Consider the following 15,501-nt stretch of genomic DNA (forward strand, 5'->3'; position numbering starts at 1 on the left):
GTTCCTCAAAAACACACAGACACACAAGTACACCCTTTTCAAGAGTGCATATGTATGTACCACATACACAGGCAGGGGCACTCTGGGAACCTCGGTTTCTTCATCTGTAAAATCTATAAAACCCTCCTTTCACCCCTGAGGACTGTGGGATGGCATAGGTGGCACACTGCTGCCTTCCTAGGGTTCTGCAGCTGCAGTTTCTGCAGGGGCCGCTAAAGTCAGGAGCCTCGTGGCAAACACTGGGCTCCACCACCCGGCTGCCCGCACTCACGCCGGCCTAGAGGAGCGGGAGCGCAGCCGTCCGCCCCTCGGCGGGTCGGCACTGGGTGCCGCCTAGGTCACGGCGGCCCCGGGGGCAGCTGCGGGCTGGGCGGTGGCGGCGGCGGCGGGGCGGGAGCCGCAACGGCGGGGGACGAGGGGTGGGTGGGGTTGGGTGGGGGGCGTCCCTTCCGCGCAAGGCGGCCCGGGCGCGCTCGGGTCCGCGTCGCCGCCGCCGCCGCCACCCCAGCCCCGCGAGGCGCTCGGCCGCTCCCAGGCCTCGTCGACGGTGGGCGGGGCGGGCCTGCAGCCCCGCCCCACTCACGGCCCTTGAAACCCAGTCGCCAACAGGCTGCAGTCCCAGAAGGGAGCTGCAGTCTGAAGAGGAGACTGCGTCTCCCCTGGCCAGCCAAGAGAGGCCCTGGGGTCGCGCTGGGCGCCCGACGGGCCCTCCCCAGGGACCCGCCTGCCCCACACCGCCCCGCCTCGCCGGGCGCTCCGCATCAGGTGCCCCGGCCCCAGCCCTGCCTGCGGGCTCCAGGCTCCTGGGGCGTCCAGAGGATGCTCAGGCCACCTGCGGGGACCTCGGGGCAGCAGTGAGGTCCTCTCCTCCTGTGCCAGGGGCTCCCCCAGGGGGCCGAGCATGGTGGTTTTCCCTTGGAACCTCCTGGCTTGGGACGTCTGAGAAGATGCCTGCCATGAGGCTGTTCACTTGCTTCCTGCAGCTCCTGGCTGGGCTGGCACTGCCCGCTGTGCCCCCCCAGGTAAGACCTATCCCAACCCCAGCCTGGCCCCCCCTAATCTTCCCAGCCTCCAGCACTCGAGGCAGGGGTTCTGAAATCACAGACCCCCTCGGGGGAGCGGCACCTCCATGGATGTCCACATACTTCCCAGGAGCCAGGCTGGACCACGTCTTCCGGGAGGAGACCTCAGGCTGGGCTGTCCCAGACTCCAGCTCCGGGGTCTGTCTTGGCGGGGGCAGGGAAGCCACAGGGAAGGGAGGGAGGTTTCCTGTCTGGCCCCTGGAGCCCTGGTGGCTTTGCTAAAAGCATCTCTGCACTAATCCCTGGCGGGTCCCTGTCCTTGTGGTCAGGGTCGGGGCCCCATGACCAGGCAGGCGCCCCCAGGACCTCTGACCTGGCCTGGTGGTGGGGAAGCCAGCTGAAGAGGCCATTGGTGGGGAGGCTGGGCCCTGCCCCCACCACGGCTCTGGGTGAGCCCAGGGCTTCTGGGTGGGCTGCGGGTGAGACAAGAGGTCCTGCTGTGCCCTCTTTCCCCGGGTGGGCAGTCGCAGTTCCTGTGTGCAGGGCCTGGGGAAGCGAGCAGGGCCCTTTTCCCAGGAGCCGGGTGAGTCTGGCTGGGAGCCAGCTTGGGCAGTGAAATCCTGACAAAGCCAATGAGATCCCTTCCCACTGCACTGTCCTGCTGCCCCAGGAGTCTCCAGCTCCAACCGAGGAGTGGGTGGGCTGGGCAGCCCTGCAGGACGGAAGAGCCCCACTACCTACCTGCCGCTGCCTGTCCGCTGTGGGGCTGGCCAGAGGTATAACCTTACCCGCAGGACCAGCTCCTGGCGCCACCGGCTCCAGCCCCTCAGCTCCCACCAGCTGATCACCTCCCCCGAGCTCTGGCGCCCAGCCAAGGCGTGCTGCACAGGGGCCCGCAGGGCTGGCCTGGGGCTGGGGAGAAGGGAGACCCCGAAGGATTGCAAGATATTTGAGACACAGAAGGCAAAGGGTCTCCCAAATCCTCTAGCCTCCCACTCTTTCCAAATGAGGAAACTGAGGCCAGAGAGAGGGATGGGATCCATCCGGGTCCAGGGAGGTTTTAGCTGCACTCCGAAAGAGGCGGCTCTGAGACGGGGCAGAGTGTGGGCAGCGGGTGGCAAGGAGCTCAGAAGGGCCTCTGCCCTCTCGCCAACTCAGCCACAGAGTGCAGAGGCCCCAGGTGGACCCCCCTCACCTCTGCCCCTTTCTGTCCGCAGCAGTGGGCCTTGTCTGCTGGGAATGGCTCATCAGAGGTGGAAGGTAAGCACACTGGGCTGGGGATGCACATGCTCACCAAACCCGCTCCTCCCAGTCCTCTGCACAGAATAAGAAGGGATTGGCATCAAGGATGGGCACGGGCTGATAGGAAGTTAGGAGAGTCTGCAAGCTGGCTGACATCCTGGCTGACAAAGTTGGCAGGACCTGAGAGATCCTTCTCTTGAGACCCAGAGGCCTAGTGAGGTGTGTTCCTGGGCCAGGGTCACCCAGCCTACAGAGAGTGAGGCTGGGGCCAGTATACCCAGGGTTCGTCCATTTGGCTTGGAGCCCCTTCCCAACGTGATGTAAGGAGGCAGGTGGGTTCTCGGAGGGCAGTGCAGGCAGTGAGAGCTAGGGGCTGCACTAGGGGTCTGGGAGCTGGTTGCAGTGGGCAAGCAGTCAAGAGGATTAGGGAGGGGTGAGGGGGCCTTCCCAAAGCCCAGCCCTGGCGGAGCTGCGGGGATCTGACCAGGCCTTTCCATTGATTACAAACAGAACATGAGTCCTGCCCTCCCGGGCCCCTCCACTCCCCACCCTGGGTTGCATCAAGAGGGAATCTTCAAAGGGTGTGTCATTTGCCAAAGAGACATACGTGCAGAAGGCAGGAGTCCCATGCCAGGCCCCCTGCCTCGCTCCTCCCTCCCTGCCTCTCTGGGACGTGCAGCAAAGCCACACACCACTATTGAGGCTTCCTATCGTGCCGTGGGGAGAGGGAGCGTGTAGGGGCGTGCACACGCACACTCGTGATAGCCTCCGAAAGCGGGAACACCCTCCCTCTGCTGCCCTGCCCGCCTGGTGGCCAACCTCTCCTGGGCCTGGCTATGCTTCTGGGCCCCTCGGGCACGGAGTCCCAGGCCCCTCGGGCACTGAGAAGGCGGGGGAGGTAGCAGCCCTTAACTTCACTGACATTCTCCCCCTCTCCCTGTTGTGCCCCTGGGACTGGCACAATATCATGCTCTCGGGATTTGGGGAGGGGCCCATCAGCCATCTCCACCCCATGGCCTCTTTGATGCTTTTAGTGTATTTCAGGCAACAGTTACCAAAGAAGTCTGAGCCTCCGTTTCCTCAACTGTAAAATGGGAATATTAGATCACATGATATCCAAGGTTCTTTTTCTAAGACTGTGCGCTTCTCTGACTCCGTGGAGGAGACACAGGAGTATATGTCTCCCAGGGACAGGGGTGAGGAGGCTTAGACATGTCAGTTCATTAGGGCAGCTCACCTGTCATCCCAGTCAGTCAGGGATCTGTATTGTGGCCAGGGCAAGTACCATGAGTTTGGGACCGCAGTCACCACAATATGGAAATGCCATCCCCTCTCGCTAACACCAGACAAGAGACAGCATGCTCTGTACTTTGCAGCCAGGGACGTTGATTTTTACTATTACTATTCATGGTACTAGCATTGGGCATTTACTGCAATTCTGAGCTGCCCACAGGCTGTGAACTGGGAGGGCATTCGTATGCTCTACCTTTTATAGAAGGAGAACTGGAGGCTCAGAGAGGCCCTTGGGGTCTCCTAAAGCCTCAGACGCACCTCAGTATATATGGCAAAGTCGGTGTGCATAGCACCAGGCCTCCCCGTGGCTCACGACTGAGCAAGCATGAGCAGGATGTCCCTTTCGGCAGGCTGGCTGTGTGCCCTGCCAGTGCCATGGAGGGGACACCTGCTGAACCCAGCCTGGTGGCCAGTGGCTCCGCCCAGCCCTGTGGCCCCTCCCTAGGAGCTTGCTCTCAGGATTAAACACTTCCCTTCCTTCGATTCCTCTGTCCTGGGTAGTAGGCAGCTGGAGCGGATGGGAGGCTTGCCCCTGGAGCTGGTGAGAGATTGCGGAGAGCCCATTTGAGGCCCCGGCAGCAGCCTGTGGGACTGGCCAGCCCCGGCCAGATGCCTGATGGAGCCACGGCCTCCAGTTCCTCTTACCTCACCCTGCCTCTGGGGCAGGTCTGGGGCCAGAGGAAGTGCTCTCAGGAGCTGCTGAGCAGAGTTCTCTCCTGAGGGGCTCAGCCTCCATCTGGGAGCAGTCCCCGTGCTCTGGGAGCCAGCCCCTCACAGCCCACTCTGTTTCTCCCACATGCCCAGACTGTGGCCTCCAGGGATGAATTGCCCTCTTTCTTGGTGGCCGCCAGGTAAACCGGGCCCAGCCCGCCTCCTTCTTGGCCCTCTCCCCCTCCTCCTCCGCACACGGTCTGGCCATGTGGCCCACAAAGTGGCAGATTCCGGGGCCCTGGAGCATGGCGGGGTGTGGGGTGAGGAAAGGAGATCCATTCTGCCACCAAACCCAGGCAGCTCTACTTGACCAGCTGGGTGGGGGTCCGTGTGGGGAATGGGAGGGGGTTGAGGTGCCCCTTTGCTGCTGCTTACCGCCTCCCCCCCCATGGCTGGTCCCAGAGCAGGGGCCTGAGCTTTCCATGGCGCTTTGGCAGCTGGCTGTCCCTCTGCTGTTATTTGTGTTGTCCGTGGCGGAGATTAAACACTCCGAGTTCCACAGTGCTCGTGGATTTCAGACTGAACACACGCTCCTGCAGTTACAATAGGGACGGGCTCCTAAAGCCTCGCACCGCACAGGCTGGCTTCCCCAGGGCACTGTGGCTGCTCACAGGGAGAGGGGCTTGTTTCTCACTTGGGTCCAGGGAGAGTATCCCTGTGGCCTGGAGAGGTGGGACCAGGGGAGGCATCTGGCACCCCGCAGGTCCCCAGGCCCAGCCCCTAGTACCCCCTAAGCAGACAGGGCAGAATGGAGCGGCAGACACCCAGATAAGCATGGTTTATTGCCTCTGTGGCTGCCTTGGCCAGCTCCACGGGGACACACCACCTCTTGGGTATTTTCCACCAGCTTGCAGCCCTTTCCAGAGGGCCTCTGTTAGGGCTGAAGTTTATTTTTTCTCTAAGATTACCCTGAGACTAGGCATTGCAGGCCCAGTGGAATGGACTTTGGCCCCTTCTGTCTCTTAGGAAAGGCCATGGGGAGACGTGAGGGGCTGTCAGGAGAGGCCACGGCTCTGGGACAGAGGCTGTGGGGTCCCCAGGTGACCCAGCTGCCCTATCCTCCCCCATCAGCTGAGGACAACGGTCAGGTATAGAGCAGGATGACCCAGTGTGGGAGAGGTCTCTCTGCCCACAGTCTCAAGACTGGGCAGGGCTGCGCGCACAGAATCCCAGACCGTCAGAGCTGAGAGAGGCCTTAGCAACCATCTAGTCCCAACCTTTTTGTTTTCCCCTGGCTGAGGACACTGATATACCCAGAAAGGTTAAGTGACCTCCCCAGGGTCATACAGCCCAGGATAGGGCCAGGACTAGAAGCCAGGTCTCCTAGCTCTAGCTACTCACTTCCTATGAGCCTCTGTTTGGGACCAGGCCCCAGGCCTTTCCCTGAAGGAGCAGCATCTTTTGAGAGTTCCAGATCAGCCCGCACGAGATCCTGGTCATGACCACGCCAGGACCTGGAAGGGGTCGGGGGTGTCTGTGATAAGTCTCAGTGAACTATCATCGAACCAATCAGTCATTACTTAGCCTGTGTTCCCCATGGTGCTTGGGCTCCTGTCCTCACAGAGCCTCGACTTGGTTGTAGAAGAGATAAGGTCTCCTAGTGGCCGAGATAGGGCAAAGCCCTAGGGGCCAAATTCTGCTGCAAGGAGGAACATTGTTCAGACCGGGGAAGTTGGGGAAGGCTTCAGAGAGGAGGTGGAGTGGTGGGCTGTATTTGGTTAGAAAAGGGAAGGGGACACGGAGCATATCCCAAAGGTGGGAGTTACAGTGATGCAGCCGGGCATGGTGTGAGGGTGGTGGATACGGAGGGTGGGTTCGGGACACATTGCTGGCTGTGGCCTTGGCTGCCAGGTAGAGGAGCTGGCTCAGAGCGGGGCAGAAAATGAGGACTAAGAGGAAGGCTAACCCTTCCTGTGGGACTCTGCAAGCCAGTCATGCTGAACTGACTGCTTTCTGCAAATTCCCCACGATCGAAAAAGCACTCGATCAGGCCTGAGAAAGACCCAGAGGGCCTGAGGAGCTGCCAAGACACGCTCCTCCAAGCTCCAAGGGCAGCACAGCCGATGTGGGTGCCTGCGCAGAGAACAGAGTGGAGAGCCCGGACACGGAGCAACTCCACGGCTCTGGGATTTCTGTGCAGCAGATGAGCTGCGCGGCTGGCAGTCACCCCAGAGGCCTCGTGTCAGGGGTTCGGAGCATAGGGAGCTCACAGAGGCTGGGGGCTTCCTGGAGGAGGGAGCGTGGGCTGAACCTGCAAGGGCCTACAGGGCCTGGGGAGCAGGGACTGGGGCCCGACCTGGCCGTGTGTGCCTCCTTGTAGTGGTGCCCTTCCAGGAGGTGTGGGGCCGCAGCTACTGCCGGGCACTGGAGAGGTTGGTGGACATCGTGTCAGAGTACCCCGGCGAGGTGGAGCACATGTTCAGCCCATCCTGCGTCTCCCTGCTGCGCTGCGCTGGGTGCTGTGGTGACGAGAATCTGCACTGTGTGCCCGCAGAGACCGTCAATGTTACCATGCAGGTAGGCGCCCGGGCCGGGAGGCGGGCAGGGCAGGCCGCGGTCCCGATCACGGGGACTGGAACGGACTCCCGGGCCCCGGGCTCTCCCCGCCCCCCGCCCCCGCCATGGCGCTGCGCTCCCCCTGCACGCCACCCCCCCCCCCCGGTCCAGTGTGGGGCCCACTCACGTCCTGCGGTACCAGCTTTCCCGGGCTCTAGCCTGGTCCCACCCTGAGACCCAAGGATATCCGGTTGAGCTTGGAAAAAGAAGTCTGTTCGGGTTCAAGAAGTCCCTGTGTGTGTGCACCAGGAGCATTTGACACCCTGGGCTCTGCGCTCATGTACACACACACACACACACTCTGGTTTATTGAGCCCTTGCTAGTGAGGCCGAGCCCTGCGCAAGGTGCTTCATAAATGTGACTTCTGTTACCTCAACATTCAATCCCTCAAGGCAAGTGTTTCTTACATTGCACCGAGGAAGAGCTTGAGGGTCAGAGCTGCTCTTTCACTTGCTCAGCAGGTAGAAGAACCAAGATGGCATACAGGTCTCTCTGACTCTAGGGCAGGGCCTCCCCCAGACCCCCACACAGGTGCGAGGGCTGTTTGCCCCCCACTCAGAGCAGAATGAGAGTACGCCATCCAAAGGCTGGCGGGAAACAAGGAGTCTGGCCCTCCTTGAAAGGAGAGGGTGGAGAGAATATTGGAAACCCACAGCCATCCCCCAATCCAGGCATCAAACCCTTCTCTCCCTGAAGCTCCTGAAGATCCACTCTGAGGACCGGCCCTCCTACGTGGAGCTGACGTTCTCTCAGCACATCCGTTGCGAGTGCAGGTAGGTCCTCAGGGAGCGGCTGGGACAGGCCCTTCGTACTTGGCAACCTCAGCCGAGCGGCTGCCCATCCCTCCTGCACCTTCCTCCTGCCAAGAGAAACCAAGGAAGTTGGGGAGCAGTGGCAGCTGCCTTTTATCCCCCTCATGGGCCAGGTTGGCCTGGGGAAGGGGTCCCATCAGCTGGAGCACAGCTGCCCCAGACACCTAGGGGCAGCGGAAGCCTGGGTCCCTCCTAGACGTGCAGGGGCAGGGGGCACGCTGTCCCCCTCCCTGAGATGGGAGGGAGCTGCCACAGCCTTGGAAAAGGTGTGTGGGGCAAAGGCATTGCTAGCCTGGGCTTCGTTCTGGGCCCGGCTAGCTCCCCGGGGGAGGGGACGCTGGACTGAGGGGCACAGAGAGGGATGAGCTCGGCAGGAGAAAAGCAGCAGAAAGAAGGAGTCAGTGGGCTTTCTTTAAAGTCATGCCTCTACCTGGTGGAGACTCTGCCCAGCACCGGTCTTGCCACCTTTGCCCAGGGCACCCTGAACATTATTTACCAGGAGTAGCAGGCCTGGCACTTTAACCGGGCTCAGGGAGGAGAGAGATGGGCTGGAACCTGGTACTCTCCTGGTAGCCCTGGGCCATGGATGGAGGCACCGGACTAGACGTCCTGAGCTCTGTCCTGGGGCCAGAAGACAGGGGGAGGACCACTATTTATCGTGTGCACCTCTTCTCTGCCTAGCCCCACACGAGGCCCTTAAACGTTTTCTCAGTTATTCAACAAACATTTATTGACTGCCTACTGTATGCCAGGGAGCTGTCCCAGATGCTTAAATACAGCAGTGAGAAGGCAGACAAGGTCCCTCATCTGGTAACAACCCTGTGAGGTAGTCGGTACTATTGTTGTCCCCATTTTACAGATGAGGAAACTGAGGCTTGGAACAGTTAAATTATTTGCCACAGCTAGTGAGTGAACCCCCGCCTATCTAACGCCTGAGCCTGCCCTTTCTCGTGCTTCTTCAGGAGAGCCAGCACTGCCCTGGCCTTGCCCTGCCTACTGTCCAGGGCTCTGGCCACCCCTTTTGGACCTGAGCCCAAGCTCTAGGCCCTCTTCACTGTACCTCTGTTGGAGGCCCTGCTTTAATCCATTTCCTCCCTTCCGTCCTGGCCAGGGCTTAGCCATGTAACAATAGTTCAGTAGTGAGCCCTCCCGGGCCCAGGGCCACTCAGTGACCCTTCACCTTCTATATCACCTTTGCCCTCACAACCACTCTTTTGGGGCAGGCAGACTGGGGAGACTGAGGCTCCAAGAGTGTCTCTTACGGGCCCAAGATGGCAGAGACATGACCAGGCAGTCCAAGAGGCCCTGACTGGCCCAGGCCGTGCCCCGTGCTGGCTCCCAGGGGAGATACCCAGGGCAGCATTCCCTGGCGCCAAAGCGGACTGTTACCACACTGCCCACGCCCCCACCCTATTCCCAGGGGAGACTGAGGCCCTGTCCCCTTCCAATGGGCTGGGCAACAGGGACACCTTTCTTCTCACTTCTGGGCCACCAGCCACAGCCCCGCAGGCTGAGCCAGGGCATGCCTGGTGACTGTGGGGCTCGCGCTCACCTCCCTTCATTCCACCCCCTCACGCACTCCCCCTGCTGTTGCCTGCAGCGACATACATCCCCAGGGTGGGGGTGGCGGTTGTGCCCTGCCAGGCAGAGCCTCAGCTGGTGGCAGCCATCCTCCAGTCCAGGGCCTTGCCCCTCACTCCCTGTCCTTGCAGAAACTCCCACAATGCACTCTGGGAGGAAAGGCAGGTACGAGGGAAGGAAGTGAACAGAGAAAGTCAGCAGAGAACAAACTCACAAGTCCACACACCTAATGCGAAGAGGCTGAGGAGTGCAGAAGGGTGTGGAAAGGGGCCCCAAGAGGAGATTCCTCTCTCTCTTGGTGGGATCACAAGAGCCTAGCGTGGAAGCTGAAGCCCAGAGGCCTCTGGCCATCCCTCCCTCACCGGCTTCATCCTGCCCCCTAGTGGTGTCAGCGCTAACTGCAGGACCCCGAATCTGGAGGTCTGAGAGATGTGGGGGTGGCCAGGAGCCCCACTTACTGGCTTCCTGACTCTCCCCTGGTCTCTCTGTCTGTTTTCCCAGGCCTCTGTGGGAGAAGATGAAGCCAGAAAGGTAAGTGGCCTGGCTGGGGCTCCGGGCTATTTTCGGCCCTGCCGGCCCCTGTCCTAGCATGGGGGCCCCCCAGCCACTTTGTCTTGACGCTTTTGGCTTATTGCAGGAGGAGACCCAAGGGCAGGGGGAAGAGGAAGAGAGAGAAGCAGAGACCCACAGACTGCCACCTGTGAGTGTGCGGAGGGGGGGGCCAGGGATGGCAAAAGGAGGCCGGCCAGAGGGGAGCCCCAGCCCTGCCGGCAGGGATCAGGTCGGGAAGGGAAAAGCAAGACCCAGGACAGCCTGGGGGCAGAACAGGGAGGCAGCATCTCCTCCAGAATCTAGGGCCCGGGAAGCATCAGGGGACCTTGGTTCGTGATCAGGTTTAGCCCCGAGTCTCTTCATGGCCCCGAGCAAGTCATGTCACCTCTCTGAGCTTCATTTCTCTCTATGTGTAGAAGGAGGGGAGCCCTCAGTCATTCTGCAGACATCTACGAAGCACTTACTGTGTGCCAGGCACCTCAGGGAACAGGCCCACACCACACTTGCTCATACTAGTGATGAAAAGTCCGACAGCTGCAGACGTACCCAGGCCTACTTCCTAGTGGCCCCAGGGAGGTGCAACCCACTCCCCACCCCCCGCAACCAGCTCCCGGGCCTGTATTTTTGCCACCCCTCTGCTCCCCACCCATGCAGGGGACCTTGGGTGTCCACTAGCTTCCTCTTTCCCTCTCAATGTTGCCTGCTCATCTTGGCTTCACACCTGGAGGCCCAGACTGGAGCCCAGGCCTGCGTGTGTCTGGGGGAGGATTAGAGCAGGAAAGCCCAAATCTGTGAGAGTAAATAGTAAAAATATTTCACAGGCACAGAAATTCAGCCACAGGGTGGTTCTCCTTTAGAGCCTGCCTCTTCCCCATGCCAGATTCCAGGAAATCATTTCATACCATGGGACTGGAGCTGACCCAAGTCCTGCCCCATGAGCCCTCCCCTCCGTGAATGGAGACTTCAACCCCATTCCATGAAGACAAGGATTCTGGGGATGTTGGTCCCCTGAAAGTGTGTGGCCCTCATTTCTCCCTTGGGCCCAGGCACAGACTGGAAAGAGAAGCCAGCGGTGTAGTCAACGTGGGGCTCCCCCAGCCCCTGCCAGGCAGCCCCAGACCGAAAGTGCCACGTTGCTCCATTTGCCGGGACAGTGGTGCTCAAACATCTCATTTGGGAATCTCCTGAACGAATTTTAAAAACTCATGTGCTCCCTTGCTTATTTTTAAGTTGATACTGAACTTTTTCATCAAAATTATAAACAGTTGCAAAGGGTATCGTTTCTGGTATGTTATAAATGTTAATATTTTAGTAAAGTCATTATATGCCCTCCACGTTACCCCACAGGATAAGCTATCCTAATACTCGCCATCATTCACTCTTTTTTACAAAAAGATTTTATTTATTTGACAGAGAGCACAAGCAGGGGGAACGGCAGGCAGAGGGAGAAGCAGACTCCCTGCCAAGCAGGGAGCCCGATGCAGGACTCGATCCCAGGAACCTGGGACCTGACCTGAGCTGAAGGCAGACGCTTAACCGACTGAGCCACCCAGGTGCCCCCTCATCATTCACTTTAAAAAAGAAATGTGAACACTCTGCTTTAGTGGTTGCGTGTTTACATTGCTTCTTTTTCCCTTGACCTTGTGTTTCCCTTCCACTCCCCGCACAGAGTGGCCTAACTTAGTACATTTTAATGTTCAAAATTCCCTGATCTATCACCTTATTGTATTTATCTGCCATGACAATCGTATATAAATTTGAATGATTTTTCATTTTCCTGTGAACAGAAAACTCTTAAGTTCTCCCCCGGAATAAATCGTCACAATAATTACTAGTAGTACCAATTGATCAAAACAGCACAAATACATCATATTTTAATAAATGCGAAACACAAAAGTATAATCAATCTTACCAGGAGTGCATCTCAATGAGATGGAGGTGGCTACCTCTTTTTAATTAGTTTGAATCCATTAATGAATGTTCCCTCTTGCCAGACTGAGACAGGATTTAGCATTAATTCCATTCTCATTTTTTTAATAGCTAGAAAGGTCGAGGAACCATGCTCACATTAATAAATAAATGGGACTAGATGTCACACAGTCATTTGAACTCCTTCCAGGTTATTTGCCAAAAGCCTCAAGGTGATCTGCTAACAAAAAATCACTCCTCTTGACATAGTAGCTGACAATTCCGTTAAATTGTTCTTCAATTTTGTTGAAAGCAGAAGACTTGGAAACCACTTGACTTGTAAAAGCCTTGGTGGCCCAGTCATGGGCCCTATCTCCTTTCCTAACACTTACCTCAATATCTCAAGTTGTCTTTTCGTTTACTGTCCGCACCCGAGTACTTTCAACCCTGGGGCAAAGTACTGACCCAGTTTAGGAAGGGTCAAGATGCTCCTCTCCTTTCCAGAGGGAGCAGGGCAGTTGTGGACGAGGCGGTGGGAAAGCAGACCTCAGGCACTTTCTCACGCAGATGGTCTTCAGGCAGAGGATATGTGCAGGCTGCAAACCCATTCTCTGAGCACCATCAGTACTCACACGCCCCTCGGACCATCTCCATGCACATCTAGGGTTGCCTAGACCCCCCCCCCCCCCCGTTAGGGGACTGCTGTTCTAGAGTAACCAGAGGCATTCTTGCGTGGAGCCCAGACTGGCTCTGTGACTGACTAGCTGTGTGACCTTGGGCAAGTGTCTTAACCTCTCTGAGCCTTAAGTTGGTTTTGGGGTGTTTTTGTTTTTGTCTTCGGAAGGGAAGTGACAATAGGGTCTTCCTCATAGGAAGTTGTTAAAGGGCAATGGAAAAAGTGCTTGGCACGGGGCTGGGCACCGGGGTAAGTGCTTGGTGAAGAGTGACTTCTAGCTTCTTGGCTGCGGTGCAAGCGGAGACCCAGGAATGCTGCAGTCTCCCTGTGTTCCCTGTCCAAGCTTTCCCTCCAGGTTGGCTCCCCCCCTCCCATAGGAGGGACCCTCACCCTCACAGGGTGCTGATACCCCCCTCTCTGTGTTTGGTCTCTGGCAGGTGCGGCCATACTGTTCCCCGGAGGTAACCGGCCCCTCAGAGGAGAGACGTCTCACCCCCGGCTCCTGTATTTATTACGGCCACACTCAGTTACCTCCCTGCTGACACCTGCCCTCTATTTATTAGCCAGCTGTACCCCTGCTGAATGACTCGCCCCCTCCACAATGAGGGGCATGGAGGGACAGGAGCCTCAGGAATTCAGTGCCTTAAACAGAACGTGAGAGAAAGAAGGCAGCCCCAGACCCACGTGCGCTGCAGCTGGAGAAGGAGCAAGACCTACGGCTTCGTGAGGGCCCAGCGGGGCCCCAGCGGGTTTCCCCGCCCTGGGAAAGGGAGCGGGAACGGCCGCCGGGTCCCGGGCCTGGGGCTCCGCGTGCACAGGCAGCCCTGGCTTCGGGAGCTCCTGGCCGACCGACGTAGGGGTGGACGGGCCTGCTCTGGGGCCCTGGCCCAGGCTGGGGGGCGGGGGGGAGGGGGGAGGCAGGCCGCAGGTGGAGGAGCCCTGGGGTGTCTTCCTCGCCTGGCAGCAGCTGGACTCCCTGCAGAGCCAAAAGCTCCGCTCTGGGGACCGGCGCTTGCCTGGGGGCCTCTGCCCCTGCTTGTCCCCTAGGTCTCTCTCCACGTCTTAATCACTGCTCGCGCTGGGACATTGTTCTTTACGGTCAAGGCATCACCGCCTGCCCCTCTCAGGGACACAGGCAAAGAGGGGGCCTGTCCATTGAGGCTGGACGTGGAGCCAGCTGCCCCTGACTGCGTCTGACCGCCAAGCCAGATTCTCTTGAATAAAGTATTCTAGTCTGGAGACGGCTTTGCGGGGCGGCGCATCTGCAGAGCACCGCAGATCGCGGGAGCGGGGCGGGGAGGGGAAAAGGGGCGGCGCGCTCAGGGCCGGTCCCGCAGCGCCCTGCGGTTGTCCCTTCCCAGCTGCTTCGGGCAAAAGCCTGCCGCGCTGAGGGGTTCCCAAGACGTAACCTTGGTCTCGAAGTGAGGGCCCCTGGCCCCAGCCACCCGGAACAGCCTCAAATTCAAGAGCACACTCCTCTTCCCCTGCCCCCAAGCCCCGCCCCCCACGCAACTCCAGTGCCTGCCCCCCCCACCCCGGACCCTGAGTGAAGGGGGGCTCCTGGGCTTCTCCCAGCCCTTGGAGGAGATGTCCCAGCTGCAACACCCCCAGCCTGCTTGCGCGGCTGAGGGCGGGGATCTGCAGATGCCCGATTTCTTCTTTTTACCTCCCATCTTCCTCTGCCTTCCTCCTGGACACCTTGGCATGAAATGAGAAAAAGTTCCCTTTTTTTTCTTTTTTCAGTCCAAACCGCATACTGTCAGATTTCCACCTGCCTGTGACCTGCAAGGCGCGCGTGTGTGTTTATGTCGTGTGTGCTGCGGGCGGGGGACTTCCCCCTTTCTGTCATCTGAGGCTGCTCAGGACAAACCCACAGGGACCCAGGGGGCAGGGGCTGGCCTCCGGCTCTGGAGGGAAGCCAGGGAGGGTCGGGCGCGGTGGGGTGGGGTAGGGTGGGGTGGAGCAGCCTTGCTGAGGCAGCTGCCCTTGGCAGCTTGTTCACAGAGGCCTGGGCCCCCCTGGAGGATGCTCTGGTCAGACTGTGCTTCTGGCCTGGTCACGGAGGAGGTGTGGGCCAGCCTCAGGGGACATGCTTTGCAGGAGAAATGCACTTCTCTCCTACGTCTCCACGTTAGGGCTGTAGCCATCCTGAGCTACTGCCTTTGAAAGACTGAAAGCTGGGAAGAGCACCACTTCCCCTTGGTCAGGCCTCTGGCTCAGCTCCGGGGACCCCAGCCCAGCCCCTGTAGCATGTCCAAGGCCCTCAGCCTCACAGGGCCGCTCACCTGGACATCAGCCTCCCCTCCCAGGCCAGCAATCCCTGTAGAGAGCTAAACAAAGACCAGAGAAGCTCCTGGAGCCTGGAAGTGAAAATCAGCATCGGTGGCTGTGAGGCTCACAGCAGGAAGGAGCAAGAAGGGAACTGACTGGTCCATTGTCAAATGGGTGCCCATATTGGGTGCCCTTTAGGTCTCAGACAGCCCTCTTCATTTGCTTATTATATGTTTGTGGAGCACCGCCTGTGTGCCTGACACTGTCTCCGGCACCAAGGATTCAGTGGGGAATAAAGCACGCAAAACCCCGCTCTCACGGATCTTAGATTTGAGTGGAGAAAAAGACTATGACCATATGTTGCCAGATATTGGGTGGACTTTTCCATTGCTCAGATTAATGACGGGACTCAGGGCCAAGGAAAAGGGTCTTGAGTATCTCACACTCTAAAACAGAGGGAAACAGTTTGGGGTGGGACACCTCTGCCTACAGGATTTATCATGAGATGGCTGGTATTTGTGAGCATCAGACACCACCCAGCACCCCTTTCCTCAGTCTTCATAGGCAGAGACCAGGGAGGGGGAAAGGGGTGGGGAGGGAGGTTAGTGGAGATCTGGGTTGCCGGCCCCTTCCCCTCCTCTCCCTGGGGCTGGATTTGCCGCACAGATGAGCCCATGTGCTAGCTGGATGGTGGCTGGGGGGAGTGGAGAACGGAAGCATGACAGGACAGAGAGAGGGGCAGCCAGCAGGAGTTTCCCATGGGTCAGCGGGACAGGGTGGAAGGTGAATGGCCCTAGGCTGCCCTCCCGTTTTTCTGAGAGGAAAACCCACTGGTGAGGAGGCTGTGGGCTGTGGGTGGAGGGTTGGGGCAATCAC

At 59.0% G+C, this 15,501-nt stretch overlaps 1 protein-coding gene across 2 annotated transcripts in view; it reads left to right on the forward strand.

Moving 5' to 3' along the window:
- PGF (placental growth factor) overlaps positions 1-13,206 on the forward strand; it is a 48,458-nt gene extending 35,252 nt beyond the window's left edge. The window contains exons 1-8 of one of the 2 annotated variants that reach the window (XM_088025027.1): positions 933-1,022; positions 2,240-2,282; positions 6,603-6,785; positions 7,522-7,598; positions 9,720-9,749; positions 9,856-9,918; positions 12,792-12,815; positions 12,918-13,206. In XM_088025027.1, the coding sequence (XP_087881153.1) occupies positions 2,262-2,282; positions 6,603-6,785; positions 7,522-7,598; positions 9,720-9,749; positions 9,856-9,918; positions 12,792-12,815; positions 12,918-12,936 (417 nt within the window). In that variant the 5' untranslated portion in view covers positions 933-1,022; positions 2,240-2,261 and the 3' untranslated portion in view covers positions 12,937-13,206. Of the gene's footprint in view, positions 1-879; positions 1,023-2,239; positions 2,283-6,588; positions 6,786-7,521; positions 7,599-9,719; positions 9,750-9,855; positions 9,919-12,791 lie in introns of those variants that run through there. The other variant, XM_088025026.1, reaches the window with a different exon arrangement.
- Positions 13,207-15,501: the final 2,295 nt, after the last annotated feature.

The sequence above is a fragment of the Eumetopias jubatus genome, unplaced genomic scaffold (genome assembly GCF_037043125.1).
Source record: "Eumetopias jubatus isolate StellerSeaLion01/CBP00866 unplaced genomic scaffold, mEumJub1_p1.0 scaffold_7, whole genome shotgun sequence".
Lineage (NCBI taxonomy): Eukaryota > Metazoa > Chordata > Mammalia > Carnivora > Otariidae > Eumetopias > Eumetopias jubatus.